Source organism: Schistocerca gregaria, chromosome 8 (genome assembly GCF_023897955.1).
Source record: "Schistocerca gregaria isolate iqSchGreg1 chromosome 8, iqSchGreg1.2, whole genome shotgun sequence".
Taxonomy (NCBI): Eukaryota; Metazoa; Arthropoda; class Insecta; order Orthoptera; family Acrididae; genus Schistocerca; species Schistocerca gregaria.
In genome coordinates, this window is record NC_064927.1 from 265592789 (window position 1) to 265613985 (window position 21197).

At 40.2% G+C, this 21197-nt stretch overlaps 1 protein-coding gene across 6 annotated transcripts in view; it reads left to right on the forward strand.

Annotated features, from left to right (window-relative positions):
* The window catches only part of LOC126284374 (protein bric-a-brac 2-like), a 204018-nt gene that overhangs the window by 30753 nt on the left and 152068 nt on the right, over positions 1-21197 (forward strand). For all 6 annotated transcript variants that reach the window (XM_049983252.1, XM_049983257.1, XM_049983258.1 and 3 more), the window contains exons 3-4: positions 8168-8464; positions 10972-11082. In XM_049983252.1, coding sequence (XP_049839209.1) covers positions 8168-8464; positions 10972-11082 — 408 coding nt within the window. The remainder of the gene's footprint in view (positions 1-8167; positions 8465-10971; positions 11083-21197) is intronic.

The window sequence follows — 21197 nt, forward strand, 5'->3', positions numbered from 1 at the left end:
TCACCGGATGGTGATGTTGCGAGCATGTCCTGGCTGCGCTGATAGCCCAATTGCCGCAACCTTTCTTGTTACTGGGCGATTTCAACACCCATAACCCTCTGTGGGGTGGGTCAGTGGCGACAGGTCGAGGTGCCACCATTGAGCATTTCTTGTCACAGCTCGATCTTTCGCTTTTAAATGATGGTTCCTTCACACACTTCAGCGTGGCGTATGGCACATACTCCGCCATCGATCTTTCGATCTGCAGCCCTAGCCTCTTACTGTCTGTCCAATGGAGAGTGCACGACGACCTGTGTGGTAGTGACCACTTTCCAATCTTTCTGTCACTGCCACAGCGTCAGTCTTCTGGGCGCCCTAGCAGATGGGCTATGAATAAGGCTGACTGGGACTTGTTCTCCTCCACTGCCGCTATTGAGCCTCTCTCTTATGATGACATCGATGTGGTGGTTCAATTGGTCACCACCGGCATCGTTACTGCCGCAGAATCTGCTATTCCCCATTCTTCTGGGGTGGTCGCCTGAGATCGCTGAAGCGATTAAAGATCGTCGGCGGGCACTCCAGCGTCACAAGCGACATCCCTTCATAGACCACCTTATCGTCTTCAAACGGCTGTGTGCACGAGCCCGCCGCCTCATCTGCCAAAGCAAGCAGGAGTGCTGGGAGCGATATGTGTCCACCATTGGCCTCCATGTCTCTTCCATTGCAGGTCTGGGCCAAGATCCGATGCCTCTTTGGCTATCGGACCCCTGTCAGTGTCCCTGTGCTCTCACTGAATGGAGCAGTTTGTACAGACTCCAACGAAATTGCCAACAGCTTGGCAGAGCATTTTGCTCTTAGTTCCACTTCTGCAAACTACCCACTGGCCTTCCGTTCCATTAAAGAGCAGATGGAACATCGGAGCCTTTCTTTTCGAACCCACCATCCGGAATCTTACAATGTTCCTTTCAGTGAGTGGGAATTTTACAGTGCCCTCCCCACCTGTCCTGATACCGCTCCTGGGCCAGATAGCATCCACTGTCAGATGCTGAAACACCTTTCAGTGGACTGCCAGCGACGGCTCCTCGACCTTTACAACCGTATTTGGGTCGAGGGTGAGTTTCCATCGCAATGGCGGGAAAGTACTGTCATCCCCATTCTGAAACCAGGCAAGAACCCATTGGAGGTGGACAGCTACCATCCCATTAGCCTCACCAATGTTCTTAGCAAGTTGCTTGAACGGATGGTGAGCCGCGCTTGAATTGCGTACTGGAGTCTCGGGGCCTTCTGGCTCCGTCTCAGTGTGGGTTCCATAAAGGCCGCTCCGCCACCGACAATCTGGTGAGCCTGGAGTCCACCATCCGTACTGCCTTTGCTCGCCATCAGAACCTGGTCGCTGTCTTTTTCAACATGCAGAAGGTGTACGATACGACATGGCGTCATCACATCCTTTCTACGCTTCATGGATGGGGTCTTCGGGGCCCTCTGCCGATCTTTATCAGAAATTTTCTGTCGTACTGTACCTTCCGTGTGCAAGTCACGGCCTCCCATAGTTCCTCCAGAGTTCAGGAGAACGGTGTGCCACAGGGATCTGTTTTAAGTGTCTCCCTGTTTTTAATAGCCATTAACGGGCTAGCTGCGGCGTCTCAGTGTCCTTTTATGCTGATGATTTCTGCCTTTACTACAGCTCTATTGGCATTGCAGCTGCTGATCGTCAGCTACAGAGCGCTATCCGTAAGGCGCAGTCTTGGGCTGTAGCTCATGGGTTCCAGTTTTCGCCAGACAAGACCTGCATTATGCATTTCTGCCAGCGATGCACTCTTCACCCGGAGCTGCTGCTTTATCTTGACGGCGAGCTTCTTATGGTGGTTGAGTCACATTGGTTTTCGGGGTTGGTTTTTGATGCCCGGTTGACTTGGCTGCCTCATATTCGGCAGATTAAACAGGCGTGTTGGCAGTATCTAAATGATCTGTGATGCCTGAGACACACCAGGTGGGGCACTGACCGATCTACTCTCCTACGGCTTTACTAGGCGTTAATCCAGTCCCGTCTGGACTACGAGAGTCTGGCTTACGGCTCAGCATCCCCATCTGTGTTGCGGGTGTTGGACCCAATCCTCCACAGTGGGATACACCTTGCCACTGGTGCCTTCCAGGCAGGTGTCCCTCCACTGTGGTTACGACGCCAACAATTACTTATGCTGCCCATGTTTTTAGCTTGCCCAGGCATCCAAATTATCGTGTCCTGTTCGCACAGTCAGTCATCCATCTGCCAGAACGTCGGCGCCGGTCGGGTTGTCCGATTGACGTATGCGTCAAAGAGCTTCTCTCCGGGCTTGGGTTTTTCCCTGTTCCACCTCCTTTCCGGTCACCTGTGCGTGCACCCCCGTGGTGTGTGCCTCACCCTTGCCTTTGGCTTCAATTGGCACAGGCCTTCTGACGCCGCTTTTATTCCATCCTGGCCACGTGTCAGGGCTCTGGCGTTGTTTACACTGACAGCTCGATGGTTGCTGGTCGTGTCAGTTATGCTCTGACTCTAGGGGACCACTATGAACAACATTCATTGCCAGCTGGCTGCGGTGTTTTTACTGCTGAGCTGGTCGCCATCTTTTGTGCCCTAGAGTATATCCGCTCCTGCTCAGGTGAGTCCTTTTGTTATCTGTAGCGATTCCCTGAGCGGTTTACGAGCTCTCGTCCAGTGTTTCCCTCGTTCCCGTCTGGTGATGGCTATCCAGGAGTCCCTGCATACTCTTGCATGTTGCGGCCGCTCTGTGGTCATTGTGCGGACCCCTGGTCATGTTGGGATACCCGGCAATGAAAATGTTGACCGCCTGGCGAAAGAGGCCACCAGTAAACCACCTCTGGAGGTTGGCCTCCCGGTGACTGATTTGCGGGCAATCTTACGCCGAAAACTTTTCGATTTATGGGTCGCTGAATGGCGCTATCTGCCCATGCCTAACAAACTTCGCTCTATCAAGGCGATGACGACTGTGTTGCGGTCGTCCATTCGGATCTCCTGCCAGGAGTCTGTTGTCCTCTGCCGGCTACGCATTGGCACACTCGGCTGACGCACGGCCACTTATTGCGCCGTGAGGACCCACCTCTGTGTCGCTGCGGCTCCGTTTTATCTGTGGTCCACATTTTATTGGAATGTCCGCTTTTAGCTGTGCTCAGGCAGACGTTCGCACTGCCTGACACGCTCCCTGCCCTTTTAACAGATGACTGCTTTGGCTGGCTTAGTTTTGCGTTTTATTCGGGCAGGTTTCTTTTTATCATTTAATCTGAGTGTTTCTGTTTTTTAGTGTTGATTCTGGCTTTTGGCCTCCGATTTTAAACTGAGTTTTTAATGTGTTCTCGGTGGTTGGCTTTTCTTTTTTTTCCTATGGTCGGCCAACCACCGTCACACTCTGTGTGATTTTAATTTGTTTTGTCTGATCTCTGTTGGAGTATTTCTTGTCCTGTGTCGTCTGACATCTTTCCTGCTGTTCCTTTTTTTTCTCTTTGGGTGGTTTTAGTTATTTGGAAAAAGGGACCGATGACCGTAGCAGTCTGGTCCCTTTCATCCCACAAACCAACCAACCACAAAGAACTGCAGCTCTAATCCTTTACATAACCATCTGTGGTATGTACGTGCACGAAATCACAATAGACATCTGACAGTGTCTTCGAGATGCTTCTTTTTTTTTCACAGGCAGTGTATTCCTGTTGAAAATAAATAGAGAAAAGTAATATCTCAACTTTCTGCTCACAAATTCTATTTTGGAATAGTTGTTCATATTTAGATATATTACTTTAAGATATGTACAACACTATGGTGGCAGTGGTTAAAACAGTGGACACAATCACATTAGGGAGAATCGTGCTTCAAATCTCTTTCCAGCCATCCTTGAAAGAACACAGCTGACTACCTCCCGTAAACTGATGTTGTGCTCAGTTCCCATTGATCTCACGGTAAAAAGAACATTAGCCAACAGTATTTCTCCCTACAATGAAGAAGGTGTACTGTATGCTTAAACTATTCTCCCTTTGCTGTTCTGTCAGGGGGAATATCGAATATGCCTATCTGTTCCATCTTCCTTGCTGTTTTTCTTTCATGTCCCCACCTTCTCCTGTTCTGGTCGTCTGCTCCAAAATACCTTAACTGTCAGTGGAGCAAGAAATAGCTGAAACAGAGATTTCACGTGAAACATAATATTATGGGAAAATGTGTAAAACAATATGTAATGCTTTCAGACACTGTTACTACATTAGAAAATATAAAGCTATTAACTACACTACATAGCTGTGCAAGATTTTTGTTGGAAGAATAAAAATGGTGAGATGTGGTTATTACGAAATAGTTCGCATGTATTCATGTGAAGCTATTGGTGTACTTATACCCTGTTGTACCATTTGGCATAAGATTAGTTTTGTGGCCACAAAATTTTTGAAATAACTGTTGTAGTGTCTAGTGCCGCTTAGAGCTCTGCCCTCTGAAATGCTTATAAATACCTGTCAGGTTATGGAGAATGGTAATGAAGTGGGGCAGGAAGATGGAGGGAGTGTACAGTTCATTATGAATGAAAAAGTTATATTGGCATGCTGAATAAAAGATAAGAACAGTAGAGGCTATCATATATGAAACAAAAATTAACTATTTTAGATATACATATAAAATGTTAAGACTCCTTGCAGGACTGCAGCTGTCAGTATGTTGGCAGTTGCTGAAGATCCTGCCGCATTTCCACAACTTGTTTGAGAGTGGTGGTGAAAGTAAAAATGATTAAATTAATAACAATGTTTGGATGACAGTAGTAGCAGTATTTTCATTTCTTGGCATCAGTAAAGATGTAGTGGCAGTCACACCCAACCCTCCCCCCCCCCCCCCTTCATGTAATGAAACAGATTAAATCCTGAAATGTACTAGTGCCAGCTGAGACAGCTCCATACCAGCTGAACCTTTGAAATGATGTAATACTGCAAAACGATATTTGAGTCGTTTTTAAAGAAATCTCTTTTAAGACTGGAAAGTGCATTGCAATACATTTACTACATGTGTATCATGGCAATCATTGTGATTTAATTTAATGGTCAGAAAATGTCCTTGCACTAAATATTGAGTCAGACTAGTTTGAGGTTGCTGTAGGGGCACATAAAATTGAAATTTAGACATTTTGTTGATGATGTGTATCGAAAGGCACCATCCATCACATGAAACACCTCACAAGCATATTTTGTGTGAGCTGATTCTGTCAGGACAACACAAGAATGAACTAATCGTTTTTATTTTTTTCCACTGCATGTTGTTTTTTTGTAAACACAACTTTAGGTTAGAAACTTCAATATCTACATCTACATGACTACTCTGCAATTCACATTTAAGTGCTTGGCAGAGGGTTCATTGAACCACAATCATACTATCTCTCTACCATTCCACTCCCTAACAGCGCGCGGGAAAAACGAACACCTAAACCTTTCTGTTAGAGCTCTGATTTCTCGTATTTTATTTTGATGATCATTCCTACCTATGCAGGTTGGGCTCAACAAAATATTTTTCCATTCGGAAGAGAAAGTTGGTGACTGAAATTTCGTAAAAAGATCTTGCCGCGACGAAAAACATCTTTGCTGTAATGACTTTCATCCCAATTCGCGTATCATATCTGCCACACTCTTGCCCCCTATTACGTGATAATACAAAATGAGCTGCCATTTTTTGCACCCTTTCGATATCCGCCATCAGTCCCACCTGGTAAGGATCCCACACCGCGCAGCAATATTCTAACAGAGGACGTGTAGTGTAAGCTGTCTCTTTAGTGGACTTGTTGCATCTTTTAAGTTTCCTGCCAATGAAACGCAATCTTTGGCTGATATAAATTAAATCATATTTATGAAATAAAATTAAATGCATGTCAGACTAATGTCACCTTGAACAGTATTAAAAAGTGGAATGAAATTATAAGACAATTCAGTGAAGTCAGTAATGTTTATTATAATTTAAGAACACTTAATGATGGTCATTATCAAGGCCTAAAAATATCTACTGGAAAAAAGTGAAATCTGTAATTAACATTAAATATGATTTTTTTTAAATTAATGGTTATGGCCTGAAACCAAAGAAAGTAAGTTGGAGTATCTGACAGAAATCTTTGGAGAAGTGACTAAGTGGGGAGGAAATGGAAACACTTAAAAATGGAGAGAAAATACTGGTGGTGTTTAGAGTATTAGAAGCAGAAAATGCCACAAAAATTAGGAACTGTAGGAAAATAGTAAAACCAGAAGCTTTTGGTAAAGTGAATTCCTAGCATTGAACTATAATTAGATAAGATAAAAATATCATGTGGGAAACTATCGAGAAACAACCAAGACAATGCAAAGACTGTATTATGATAACTGGATAACTGAAGAGAGAAACGTGCAAAAGATATAGTACAGGAAAAAAGCAAGCAGCTGGACGTACACTCTTAAGACAGTATCATGAAACAGGTAACTTCTACTGCCATTATTTCTGCTGCTACTGTGAGCAGTTTTGGCCTCTGCTTCTGTTGCTGCATTGTGGTGAGTGGAGTTGCTTTGGAAAATGTTGCTCAACCATTGGAATACAACGATTTTGCAATAGAAGATGTGCTATTAAGAGAAGATATTAAAAACCGCCATTGTGGAAGATTTTTTTATTGCCTCATTTTGTTCCATCTCAAAGATTTGAGTGGAAAAATTTGAAACATGATCCCATACATTGACAAATGGAAAGTGCCAAAGACCACTCTTTTCTGGACATCACACATTTAGTCAAATAATTTGTGAAGTTCATAAGGACTTGATCTCAAACAATTGAATCAATTATAATTGTCATAAATGTGATACAACTTGGTGGTAAGAAATTTATGCACAAGACTGTAATATTTGTTGTCATTGAAAATATCTGTGAACTTACAGAAGTACAGTTTCAGTTAATCTGTTTTCAAATTATAGCATTACTTGAAGTTATTGGAATGGAGTTCTGTAGCCACCTTTTTGAAAGTACTTGAATCACTTGTCAGCATCCAGAAAATATCTGATGCTGATATTGAAAACAAGACTGACTTACGAAAGAGTGAATTTTGTTTTTCATTTCAGCCTTCAAGTTCTGCAAAATTTTATACTATTAATTATTAGGTTTGTATTTTACTGGAATGTGATCAGTGTCTGCTATTTTTATATCTTGCTTGAAGTACAGTAAGAAGTTAACAATTTGTAACTTATTAATTCACCTGAGATTACCCTAAATCGATTAAGATAAATGCTAGAATCATGACTATGAGAAGGACTTAGCCTATATCCTTTCCAGTTATTATTCAGCTTGAACATGTGCCTCCTCTCGAATGGTACAGAGTGGTTGTTAAATCCAAATCTTCCTGTCACTTGAAGAAATAGATCATCTCACTTATTCTTTGCTGCATTCAATTTCCTGCTGTATATCACTATCACTATTTGATACCAATACTAGGTCCTCTGATCAGTAGGCTCTTTGTAGGGTACTGTTAGTGGGTTTCCTATACTGCCTTACCAGCTAATTCCCATCCCCTCCCACTTTTTTCCTTTCTCCATATTATTTTTGTCTTACTTCTGCATGAGATTGACTCCCTTCTTTAGTGAGGCATTGAACTGTAAGCTTCCTTCAGTATCTCACCTGTTATCACAAGAAAACTTCAATTTCTTGCTGTTTTTACTTGAAACTCCCAGTTTCCTGTATGATTAGAGGGTCTTCTATATTGTTATGCCTCTTTTTTTTCTTCCATTTATGACTCTGAAGGGTGGTAGCATGTGGTGGATTTTATGTGACATTTGTGGTAGTGCTCTTATTTGTGGATGCCAAAGCTCATTTAATTTCTGAATATGTATTATTTGCCTGATCATAGACTTTATCTCAAGGTGTTGTCATAACGATACAGACTAAGTAATTTGCAGTTGTATGGTGATCCACATAAATGCTTTCCACATTCGTTGTAGTTTGGCTGTTACTGTTTTCTCTGGGAAGGCACACACTTCTGTTTTGGAAGGTTTGTATTTTTATGTATTCTCAAGTGCTTTTGCAGTGATATTGCTATTTGTGGACATGAAAGCTGGTATACCTTAAGTTAAATTGCTTTTAAAAAACTTTTTTGTTAGTAATAATATTTGGCCAACGTTAAACTTAAGGTAAGCTGCAATCAACATATTTGATATTTTTCCCCAGGTGAATGTGAGTCAGGATGAATTGAATTCACTATTGGAGGCAGCCGAAGCATTGCAGATACGGGGGCTGTGTGGGTCTGATCAGTCAACTTCAACAGCAGCAGCTGTGCCTCGTTCCAATCCTCCCCAGGATTCTGGGTCTGTGTCAACTGCAACACCAAGTGACCGGGACTCACCACCAGCAAAGAGGCCTCGTAGGTCGGCGGATGAGGACGACAGTGGAGGAACTGGTCCAGTGCTAGACAGTGGACTGACAGAGAGAGAAAGGAGTAGCAATGGTGCAGCTGCGTGTGAGAAGGTGAGTGGAAAGCCAGATAATATTGCGATATTGCATTTTGTTTCCATCATTTGAGACACGAGTCATATTTCTCGCCAGTTTGAGTTGTGTTAGTATACGCAACATGCAGTCAATGCAATAAGTCTGTTGAGAATTTTCATGGTAGATGAAGTGGAGAGGATATATTGAACAGATGTTTTTGAAAGTTTTACTTTGACCCACATCTGTATATAAATGTTAATTTGGATACTGTGCAGATTATCACATCACTCACTTCCCAGCCAGTGTTCCTCTCACCTGTTTTACATTACTGTGTGTGTTTCAAACACCCCCCCCCCCTCCCCCCCTCCCCCCCCCCCTCCCCCCCACACACACACTTATCCTTGCTTTAAACTCCTCATGAGGTTTCATGATAGGCATTGGTGTACTGCACCTCTTACTGATGTGAGATCTGATAGATGAGAGTGGTAGCTCTGCTATACATGGGAGAATGTGCTGTTTGGGCAGAAATTTGGTGTTATCTTTGATGAGTTGTGAAAGCCAGATGATATTATCCTGAAATGTCTTGTATGAGCTTCTACTGATGTAAGACTCCTATACAGTATATTGTAGTAGATTTTCCATGGTATTTTGATCACTATTGTTATTGCAGTGTTGCAAATTCAGGCTTTTATCATATTTCTAAATGTTAAATGAATGTGCAAGATGAAAAATGAGAATTCAAGATCTTCTGTTGGTTTATTGCAGCTGTTAAATTTTTACACTCACATTTAGGTGTATAAAGATCATCAGAAAATTATGAAATTCAGGTAGATCTGCAGTGATATAAAATGTTTTAACATACAGCAAGGTAAAATTTGAAACCAAATTGAAAAAGTTTCTCCTTGGCAACTCCTTCTATTCCATATAAGAATTGCTATGTTTGTAATGTGTAAAAGGTGGTGGGTAGGAATTGCTACCTCAATCTGTATGTCTTGTTCTCATTTTTTGAGGGGTGGGGGATTAATTATATGGTGATGTTTAGAGTATAAATAGATATAAAAATTAATTTTCAATATGAATGTAAAATGACTCATTCCACATCTTGATGATTTATTGTGCAAAATGAACCATGGAACATAAAAGTAACTAACAAACTAATTTAGTGTCAGACAGGTGACCCTGAACAGAAGCAAATTTTGTGTGTTGCTTGTAAGTACTCGAAACGACCTGATTGAGATAAATTTTACCACCAGTTATGAACTGCTGTAATTTGACACAACATCCATGTACAGGGTGGGCCGTAAGTCAGTTGTCAAAAATGCATTCTGTGCAGTAAAGCTAAACAGAAGTTGACCTGACTTTGGAAATGAAATGTTCATCCATCTTCTATTCACGGTTCAAGTATTCATAAATTAATTCTGTCATATCATAAGCAAGGTAGAGACCAGACCCCACAACACGCTGATTTTGATAAGTTATGACTGCCTGGTCAGACTCGCTTAGTAAGATTTTAAGGTCACTGCACTTCAGTTTCCAAAAACATCTGGGTCAAAGCAGGTAAGCACAACAAAAACACTGTCACAAATAAGCTTGTGGCCTGCAAGGTCGTCATCAAAAAACACACACACACACACACACACACACACACACACACACACACACCATAATGACAGTATAACATATTTTTCCACTCTCTCCTTTTCAATCTTCCTAAAAGCAAATAATGTATTTTGGAGGAAAAACGCGCACAATCGTAATGTTCACTGAAGATCAAACATGTCTCCCACAGTTCAGAGTCACGTGCACTGATAGCCGTTATCTCCTCATTCACAATAAAATTTATTATATTTTGTATAACATTATACAAATTTCAAGACAACTTTATGTTTGAGGATTCTAATAAATTTACCTGGTCTTAAACTGAACTTGCATGATGGGATATTACCTCAGTTTTTTGTATAGGTATGCATATTTGTGTGTGTGTGTGTGTGTGTGTGTGTGTGTGTGTGTGTGTGTGTGTTTAATAACAATAAAGGAAGCCCAGAAAGAACAGTCAGTTGAGAATCAACCACCCTTAGAAGCATGTGTCTTATCAGAGAATGAGAAGAAATTATTCAGAATTCAGAAAGAGCAATTAAATGTAATGTTAACAGATAGTGTAAACAAACAGACCCTCACCAACATATCAGGTTAAAATAACATGACAGAGCTAAATCAAGGACATGAACATGCTGTCAACAGTACTGATGTAAATTTTTACTGCAGATAATTGAGGTCCAGAATTAATGTTGATTTATTGATGTCAATAATCCAAATACTTAAGATTATGTTATTACATTGCAAGTATATTCATAAAAAGTTCAATCAAGCTCTAAATTAGCCATTCCACTTTTCAAGCTGTTATACTGTTCATGTAAACATAGAAATGTAAGTTGGTATGTTGCCAGTTCTCTTGGCAGAAGCCTATGGTAGTGGTGGCTTGTGTGTTGTTCACTTACTGATTGCTTCATTGTTATAGTCAAGTATTTTTGTTCGTTTCTTTACAGAAGGACATAAAACAAGACATAAAGCAAGAGCCAGACACGGATGATAACTTTGGAGAAACAGAAGTTGATGATGAGAGACAAGATGATCATTATGCCAATCATGAACCTCAGGTACTATTTTTGAGATTCTATGTCAGCTTATAGGTCATTACTTTAATGATGGATATTAATTAAAGCATCTGGAACAGTGTTGTCATGTGTTAGCAGCCTTGGAAAAAAACAGCTTTTAATTCAGACTCCTACAGTAGCAAATATTTTAAACTTTGCTTGTTGTTTGATAATGTTGATAAGATTTGATTGGAACATCTGACGGGCGATTATACAGCAGAGCTTGAAATGTTGGTTTTATAGTATAGTTGAGTAGGATTGCCTAGAGTTACTAATATTCTGTTTTAAGTTATGCTCCTTCTACCGACCCCCAGACTCCGATGATACAGTTGCAGAACAGTTCAGAGAAAGTTTGAGTCTCGTAACAAATAAATACCCCACTCATACGGTTATAGTTGGTGGGGACTTCAACCTACCCTCGGTATGTTGGCAAAAATACTTGTTCAAAACCGGTGGTAGGCAGAAAACGTCTTCCGAGATTGTCCTAAATGCTTTCTCCGAAAATTATTTTGAGCAGTTAGTCCACGAACCCACGCGAATTGTAAATGGTTGCGAAAACACACTTGACCTCTTAGCCACAAACAATCCAGAGCTGATAGAGAGTATCATGAATGATACAGGGATTAGTGATCACAAGGTCATTGTAGCTAGGCTCAATACCATGTCTTCCAAACCCATCAGAAACAAACGCAAAATAATTTTATTTAAAAAAGCGGATAAAGTGCCACTAGAAGCCTTCCTAAAAGACAATTTCCATTCCTTCCGAACTGACTATGTGAATGTAGACGAGATGTGGCTCAAATTCAAAGATATAGTAGCAACAGCAATTGAGAGATTCATACCTCATAAATTGGTAAGAGATGGAACGGATCCCCCGTGGTACACAAAAAAGGTCCGAACGCTGTTGCAGAGGCAACGGAAAAAGCATGCGAAGTTCAGAAGAACGCGAAATCCCGAAGATGGGCTAAAATTTTCAGACGCGCGAAATTTGGCACGTACTTCGATGCAAGATGCCTTTAATAGGTTCCACAACGAAACATTGTCTCGAAATTTGGTAGAAAATCCGAAGAAATTCTGGTCGTATGTAAAGTACACAAGCAGCAAGACGCAGTCAATACCTTCGCTGCGCAGTGCCGATGGTTCTGTTATCGACGACTGTGCCGCTAAAGCGGAGTTATTGAACGCAGTTTTCCGAAATTCCTTCACCAGGGAAGACGAATGGAATATTCCAGAATTTGAAACACGAACATCTGCTAGCATGAGTTTCTTAGAAGTAGATACCTTAGGGGTTGCAAAGCAACTCAAATCGCTTAATACGGGCAAGTCTTCAGGTCCAGATTGTATACCGATTAGGTTCCTTTCAGATTACGCTGATACTACAGTTCCCTACTTAGCACTCATATACAACCGCTCACTCACCGATAGATCTGTACCTACAGATTGGAAAATTGCGCAGGTCGCACCAGTGTTCAAGAAGGGTAGTAGGAGTAATCCATTTAACTACAGACCTATATCATTGACGTCGGTTTGCAGTAGGGTTTTGGAGCATATACTGTATTCAAACATTATGAACCACCTTGAAGGGAACGATCTATTGACACGTAATCAGCATGGCTTCAGAAAACATCGCTCTTGTGCAACGCAGCTAGCTCTTTATTTGCACGAAGTAATGGCCGCTATCGACAGGGGATCTCAAGTTGATTCCGTATTTCTAGATTTCCGGAAAGCTTTTGACACCGTTCCTCATAAGCGACTTCTAATCAAGCTGCGGAGCTATGGGGTATCGTCTCAGTTGTGCGACTGGATTCGTGATTTCCTGTCAGGAAGGTCGCAGTTCGTAGTAATAGACGGCAAATCATCGAGTAAAACTGAAGTGATATCAGGTGTTCCCCAGGGAAGCGTCCTGGGACCTCTACTGTTCCTGATCTATATAAATGACCTGGGTGACAATCTGAGCAGTTCTCTTAGACTGTTCGCAGATGATGCTGTAATTTACCGTCTAGTAAGGTCATCCGAAGACCAGTATCAGCTGCAAAGCGATTTAGAAAAGATTGCTGTATGGTGTGTCAGGTGGCAGTTGACGCTAAATAACGAAAAGTGTGAGATGATCCACGAGTTCCAAAAGAAATCCGTTGGAATTCGATTACTCGATAAATAGTACAATTCTCAAGGCTGTCAATTCAACTAAGTACCTGGGTGTTAAAATTACGAACAAATTCAGTTGGAAGGACCACATAGATAATATTGTCGGGAAGGCGAGCCAAAGGTTGCGTTTCATTGGCAGGACACTTAGCAGATGCAACAAGTCCACTAAAGAGACAGCTTACACAACACTCGTTCGTCCTCTGTTAGAATATTGCTGCGCGGTGTGGGATCCATACCAGGTGGGATTGACGGAGGACATCGAAAGGGTGCAAAAAAGGGCAGCTCGTTTTGTATTATCGCGTTATAGGGGAGAGAGTGTGGCAGATATGATACACGAGTTGGGATGGAAGTAATTACAACATAGACGTTTTTCGTCGCGGCGAGACCTTCTTACGAAATTTCAGTCACCAACTTTCTCTTCCGAATGCGAAAATATTTTGTTGAGCCCAACCTACATAGGTAGTAATGATCATCAAAATAAAATAAGAGAAATCAGAGCTCGAACAGAAAGGTTTAGGTGTTCGTTTTTCCCGCTCGCTGTTCGGGAGTGGAATAGTAGAGAGATAGTATGATTGTGGTTCGATGAACCCTCTGCCAAGCACTTAAATGTGAATTGCAGAGTAGTCATGTAGATGTAGATGTAGATGTAGATTCACCAACTTAATGTTCCCAACTTGACTAGGACGACGTATTGAAACATTGTTGTTTTGTGTACAGTTACAATTGGACATATTCTTGCATATACATCACTATTTTCTGTTATGTATTTAAAGTTTGCTCAACATGAGTCGTAGATTGATACTTCCATTAAAAAAGGCCTATAACATCCATTCCTCTCCTGTATGTTGTAATTTGTCATTAATAAGTGTAACTGGCTGCTTGTGATGCAGTTAATTGTACTTCTTTTCATGGGACGCTGTGTTAGGTTGAATTTCAATACTTATATATATATATCTCATCTGCCAGTGACCAAGAAATGACTTTGATCTCTGCTCAGGGAACTTTGTTGTCATATTCTTAGTGCCAATACCGTGACAATGCTTCATACTCCATGTGAGAATTGGACAGAAAATATTTATGGACAAATTGCATAAAAATATATAAAACCCATTTGTATCTTCCATTAGCTATATCTGTACTAAAGGTAGTGTGAAATATGATTTGATTTTGTAACATTACATAGCCTTGAGGTTGGAGCTCTGTTGTCTGTGTTTGCTTACAAATAGATTTGTTTTTGGAGAGGGTCTGCCTTGAGCAAAATACAATTTTTAGCTTTTTGTTCCTTTCCCAGGCATGTTTTACTGAAGTTTCAACATCATCAGTGGGCTCCTATTATCTTTCTTGTTATCAAATACTGTGGTTTCTCTGGATTTGTGTGTTCTCTTATTGCAGTTGTATTCTTTCAAAGTTTCTCTTCTTCCCCCCCCCCCCTTTTTTTTTTTTTTTTTTTTTTTTTTTTTTTTTTTTTTTTTTTTTTTCCCCTCCTCGTTTCCCATTCCACTGTGAAGAACTGCACTTAATAAACTTAACGGGGAATCCAGTCATGAACCTCAGGTTCTATTTTTGTGATTGTATGTCAGCTAATAGGTCATTACTGTAATGATGGATGTTAATTGCCATACGGGTAACTTAGTGCAGATCTTCACATTGAAGATAATGGAAAAACCAGAAAAAATAACAGACTGAAAGAAAACAACTGCAATTAAAAAAATACAAATCCAGGAAAACCACAGGATTTGGTAACAAGAAAGAGAATAAAGGCCCACTGATGATGCTGAAACTTCAGCAAAACATATCTGGGAAATAAAAGATAAAAATTGTGTTTGCTCAAGGCAGATCCTCCCTTAAATCAATCTTTTACATAGTCTTCCTCTTACACATCATTATATAGCACCTACGAAAGTGACAGCTTTCATTACAAGTTCAAATATTTTCCAGTGACAATGACATTTTGCATTGAAGATTTCATTGCATGACCTTCCATGTGTGTTACTGTAACATGGAATTCCTAAAATATTTTAATTTTGATCTGGAACATTATTACAGTTACAAGTAATGTTGTTTTGATTTATTCCTGCGAGGCACAACCTTAACTATGCCATCACATGTTAAAAGAAAAACAATATAATTTTCAGTCCATATGAAGAAGGAAATTTAATACAAGGGCCGTTCAAAAAATTCTGGGACATTGGTAATTTCCCGCTAGTGGTGTGTTGTAGCGAAATGTGCTTGGTATCCCTGCACACACTTGTGTTTAATGTGTAACTGCCGGAAGTTTCATTGTTGTCTGATAGTTATTATTCAGTACTATATTGTGTAGAACATTGTGTCACACAGTTTGCGATTTTAGAGATGGTAGAGAGGAAAAATGCGTCTGCATTAAATTTTATGCGAAACTTGAGAAAACCTTCACAGAGACACACCAAATTATGCAGAAAGCCTATAGTGATGAGTGCTGAAGGCGTACTCAGTGTAATGGATGGTTTACACAGTTTAAAAATGGCTTCATGGAAGTTAGAGATGACCCTTGTTCAGGATGCCCTTCAACGACTACCAATGATGCTGTCGGGAATGTCAGTGAAATTGCGCATATCAATCGGAGACTGACTAACTGAGAAATTGCAGAAGAATGTAATGTTACAGTTGGATCATCTCATGAAATCCTGACACAGTATCTTGGAATGCATCATGTTGCCGCCAGGTTTGTCATGAGTGAAGACCACCATTGCCTCACAATCTGTGAAGAGCTCTTGGATCATGCAAATGAGAAGGCGATGTTCCTTAAGAGAATTGTAACTGGTGATGTGTGGGGTCTATGGTTATGACTTGAGACCAAAGTTCAATCTTCACAATGGGTATAGAAAGGTTCTTAAAGAACAAAAAAGCTAGTCAGATCAGGTCAAATGCCAAAGCTGTGCTGATAGTTTTCATTGACTTTGAAGGATTAGTTCATCATGAATTGGTGCCACAGGGACAAAATGTTAATTGATGGTATATCAGGACATGTTGCGACACCTCAAATGTGGCGAGACAATTCGTGGCTCTTGCATCAAGGTAATGTACCTGCACCCTGTTGGTGTGTGATGGTAGCACAAAAAATTAAAACAGAAAATGAAATCACTGTGCTGCCTCATCATTCGGAATTTTCAGACCTTCGTTTGTATTTCCTAACTCGAAAGCCCCACTGCAAGGACAAATATTTGCAATGCTAGACAAGATAAAAGAAAATTCGCAGATGGTGCTTCGCGTGATCCAGTAAGGGGTGTACCAAAACTGCTTCCAGAAGTGAAAATGACATTGGGAGTGGTGTATGAATTGCAGGAGAGAGTATTTTGCGGGAGACCATGCATAGTAAGTAAAAGGTAAAGTGCAGAAATAATGTTGTGGTCAAATTTCCAGAATGTTTTAACAGGCCTTATACATTTATCTTTTGCCTACGTTAAAAATGCGTATACAATATGTTGTGCTAACAAGACACAGTAACTAACATTCTCAAAGGTTCAGCCCTCATTTCAATTTCTGTCATTCCATTGTTTCCACAGTAGCACTATTAATTTATAATGAGAAACAAAACAAACTCGGGAGTGGATGTCAATTTTCATAAAATCCCTTCAAACTTAAAAATCTCCTGTGGTGTTTATTGCTGTAAGTAGTTGAGTAGATTCTGCTTTGAGTCCTCACTCACGCCATAATAAGCAAAATAATTGGTTGCTATATTCATTAGCGTCTTCAGCTCAATGTCTTTTAACTGAAATCCTTGCCAGCTTCCTGTGGTAGACAAAGTGTCAACTGCTTCATAGGGTTTCTCTACGTGAGTTTCTCCTATGACAAATTTGGCTTTTTCTGTGAGCTCAACAACAATTAACCATTCGTCTGAAATCAGTTACTGTACAAACCTTTCCCAGTACCACTGTACATACAACCACCAAAGGCTTATTGGCTTTGATTAGCTTATGCTAAACCCATATTCCAATTTAGTTCCAATTTCCTTAAAATAAACCATCAGAATATTCAAAGTTTATCATCAGTAGTTGTACCTAACCAGCCTCATTCGTACTTACAAATTTCATTATCCTTATATCTCAAACTGATTTGTACTCCTATAACTCCCTTCTGCTTTGCATTAACATGTATTTACAGAGTGTGTACTCTGTACTATCTCTTCTTTTGTTATAAAGGTTATCCCTGTGAAAAGTCTCATGATCATTATTGTTGAGCATTAGCTGTCTCCTCCAACTTCGAATCTTCCCAACAAAATCTTTAAGCTGGGCATTGTTCAGTAGTTTGTCACATGAGTGATTTGTAGTGTAAATCAGTTAATTACTGTGATGGTGTTTATTCCTTGGACACTACCTCCTAACAATTTGTGATACCCTTAGTAACAAGAATCTATTTAAACAATCTGGTTTTTGTTACATGTAGAAATTGGTATTATATTTGTACACTTAGATATGCCTCCTCCTATCTCATATTCCTGTTCCCATCATCTTATCGTAAGGATTTTGAGTTTCCATTTCCAAAACTGATTTCTTTTACACAACACACCTTTCTTTCATTTGTAAATGTACTTTACTAAATATTTTCACCCTTTTGGCATATGTATTTTGGTAAACATTTTGCCTTAGATTATAAATTAAATAACTGTAAGGCCTTCTGTACTCATTCACAATCGATCTACTTGATAACATGTTTTGTTAATTAAATTTTTTCTGTTGTGGTGTGTAGTGTTTGGATTAAGTCATAAAAATGTATCATTTTGTAATTGGTGTGTGTTCAGACAGCATTGTGTGATTTCTTGCATACTCGGCACAAAAATGTCTTACATAATATTTTTGTGTGCTTATGTTCAGTAGAAAATGAACGACAAAGAAAGATAATATTGTGACAATGTAATCACATGTTCATCAAGTATCTTTCTTGGTACTGTGTACATGTGTTACTTAGTTGGTGCAGTGGGTAGAGTTTTGTGTTAGAATACTTGACTATAAGAGTATGATTCTGGGTCTAGGTGTAATTTTTATTATTTTTTCATTTTCTCATTTAGTTGTGCCCAATAAAACTGTAGTATACACTGTGTCTTACATGAGGGTTAGACATGTCAGAAATATTCATGAGGAGTAAGCATGCACTTAGTGGCAGGTTGCTTTATCTAGGATAAAAGAAGCTTGGGAAAAAATATATCTAAAAACAAAGATGTTGTGACTTACCAAACAAAAGCGCTGGCAGGTCGATAGACGCACAAACATACACACAAAATTCGAGCTTTAGCAACCGGCGGTTGCTTCGTCAGGAAAGAGGGATAGATCACGTGGAATGTTTCCCTCTATTATATTCATATCATAAAAGAAGCTTGGACAGACAGAGAAGCAGAGGGGTGGAGTTTGTTTTGTTTTACTTTGGGGAAGAGGTATAACTGAAGTAAAGGGAAGCAATGCTGACAATGAACCAGAAATCATGAAGGATAAACTGTGAAGGGATGTTGTGCTGAAAGAGAACATAATAAACATTTTGTATAAAACTTGCTGTAGTTGCTGTGCACAAACCTCTATCTGGACAGCACAGCTACACAGTATTGAAAGAAGATACAAGGTTCATTCAACAAATAATGAAACACGTAATTTTTTCTGAAAGCAGATTGGCTTTATCCAGCATTCCAATACATCATATTATTCCCCCGCTCTTTTAGCTACAAAACTTTATTTTTGAAAATGATCTCTGTTCTATGTGATTGCCTTCAAAACTTTTTTTAGTGGTCATAAAGTACCCCTCGCAGATTGCGGAACACGTGTTGATATTACTAAGATATTTTCAGGTTCATAAATCTACTTATATTTCACCAGCTACTTTAAAAAAGTTTTTATTAGTAAATTTTAACAACACTTAATAACACTTAATGAATACTGTTTGTTTTTTTAATTTTTTGTGGTAGTCACAAAGCATATCTTACCACCACCCCCCCCCCCCCCCCCCCCCTCCCTCCAGTAGTAGGCATTATGGAAAATATACTGGTATTGCTATGGTTAATGTAGATCTCTAACTAGGGTTGCTATGACATTTAAACAATGCAATTCTGATACACAGTAAATTATGCCATGTTAGTGGGATGGATTGTATGCCTGCGTGGTACCAGTTCACTGGTCGACATCGGAGCCAACATCTTGCTGCATCAGTATCCTCCTAATCATCTCTGTACTGCTTTCCGCTTAGTGTATCATTCGTTGAGCCAAACCAGTGGTTGGCAAACTCATTAGTCAAAAGAGCCAAATATCAAACAGTACCATGAATGAAATTTCTTTTCAAAGCCATTTTTTTAAAACTTAAACTGAATAGGTAGGTACACTGTTATTGACTAAATTATGGTACTCCTAAACTGGCCCTTGCTAAATATATCTTCAGTCTGCTTGAGGGTATGTTTGCCGAGGCTGACTCATTCCAAATCTCCCTTCCAGTGTGTTTTGCATGCTTGTTTTGTCTATCTTCTTTTGTTCATCCTCTCTTGTTCATCCTCTCTATAGGTCCAACATACCTTTCTCAATACTTGACACTACAACTTCCTTCACTCCACAATGCATCATAAAATTAACTTAGTAAACTGTACCTGAAGTTTTCAGCCTTATTTAAACTGTAGGTACATTAAATATAACTTAGTATCATACTTACTAACGATGATATTTATTGATGGAATTAAATTGCAAGTTATTCATAAAACAAAATAATAAAAATGACTGACAGATGAACAATAACATTTCCTTGGAAAGTTTGCATAAGTCAGTTAGGCTCTGTTCCACTTCTCATCAATAAGACAACTTCTCAGTTAACTCTCCAAAAGGTTAATTTTTGAACATGATTGTTCACATGAATATGTGCACCTGATAAGGGAGAAACAGCAAACACTAGTTTTATCTCCTCCTCTTGCCCGATCATAAGCTGTTTTCCATACTCTTTGAGTATCAGTTCCACATTCTTCAATGAAATTGATATTCTTTCCTTTGCTTCATCTTGCATGAACATCAGCACCTTAAAAATTACTCATAGCCCCCACAACCACTCACCCATTTTTGAAGACATTGTCACATGCAGCAAAATTGTGTGGGTGGCAGAGTGCACATGGTCTGAGTTCAGAGAGCATGGCAGTTTCATCCACACCTCCAGCTTCCGTCATTTCTTCAAAACAGACTCACTCAGGCGTAAAACTAGCTTGTGCATGTGGGTCTCTAAGTTCCAGTAGGACTGTGTATCCGCACCCACACATGGCATTATGTGGAAGAGCCACACTTGAGAGACTAAGAGCTGCATGTGGCTCGTGAGCTGTGGTGTACTGACCTCTGGGCCAAAGGGATGGAAGTCGGAAGGTTTGAGATTGGGGCTGTAGGATGAATGAAGAAGAACAGTCCAATGAAGTTTTGTGCACTTCTCTTGGGTGAGGTGTTGCGTAGCAATGAAAAGGAGAAGTTTGCATTTTTGTGGTGATGAACATATTGAAATCATTTCTTCAATATCTTGAGGGTAGCACAGTACACATCAGAGTTGCACCATGATGGAGGACATCAACATAACAACCCCTTCATTGTCCCAGAAGGCTGTATCCAGTTTGAAGGGATGAACCCATGTTTCATCACCTTTGACAATGTTCTACAAAAAATTGTCACAATCAGCCTCATAATATTGAAGCAATTCCACACATTGGTCCTTTGTTGCTCTATATGGTTTTCTGTTAGGTGACAAGGGACCCAGCGGGAGCACATCTTTAAATAGCCCCACTTGTTGGATGAGTGAGTGTGTCATCAATATCAACAGGGATGTCCAGTTGTGCAGTGTGGTGTTTGATTGTGCTCCGTCGATCATCTCGAATGGAAGTGTGTGTGATACAGCATAGGACGACTCGCAGCTGTGTGTGCCCGGCCAGCGTGGGGAGATTGGACAGGTTTACACGACCTTGTTTCAATGATAGATGACTCGACCAATGACTCACT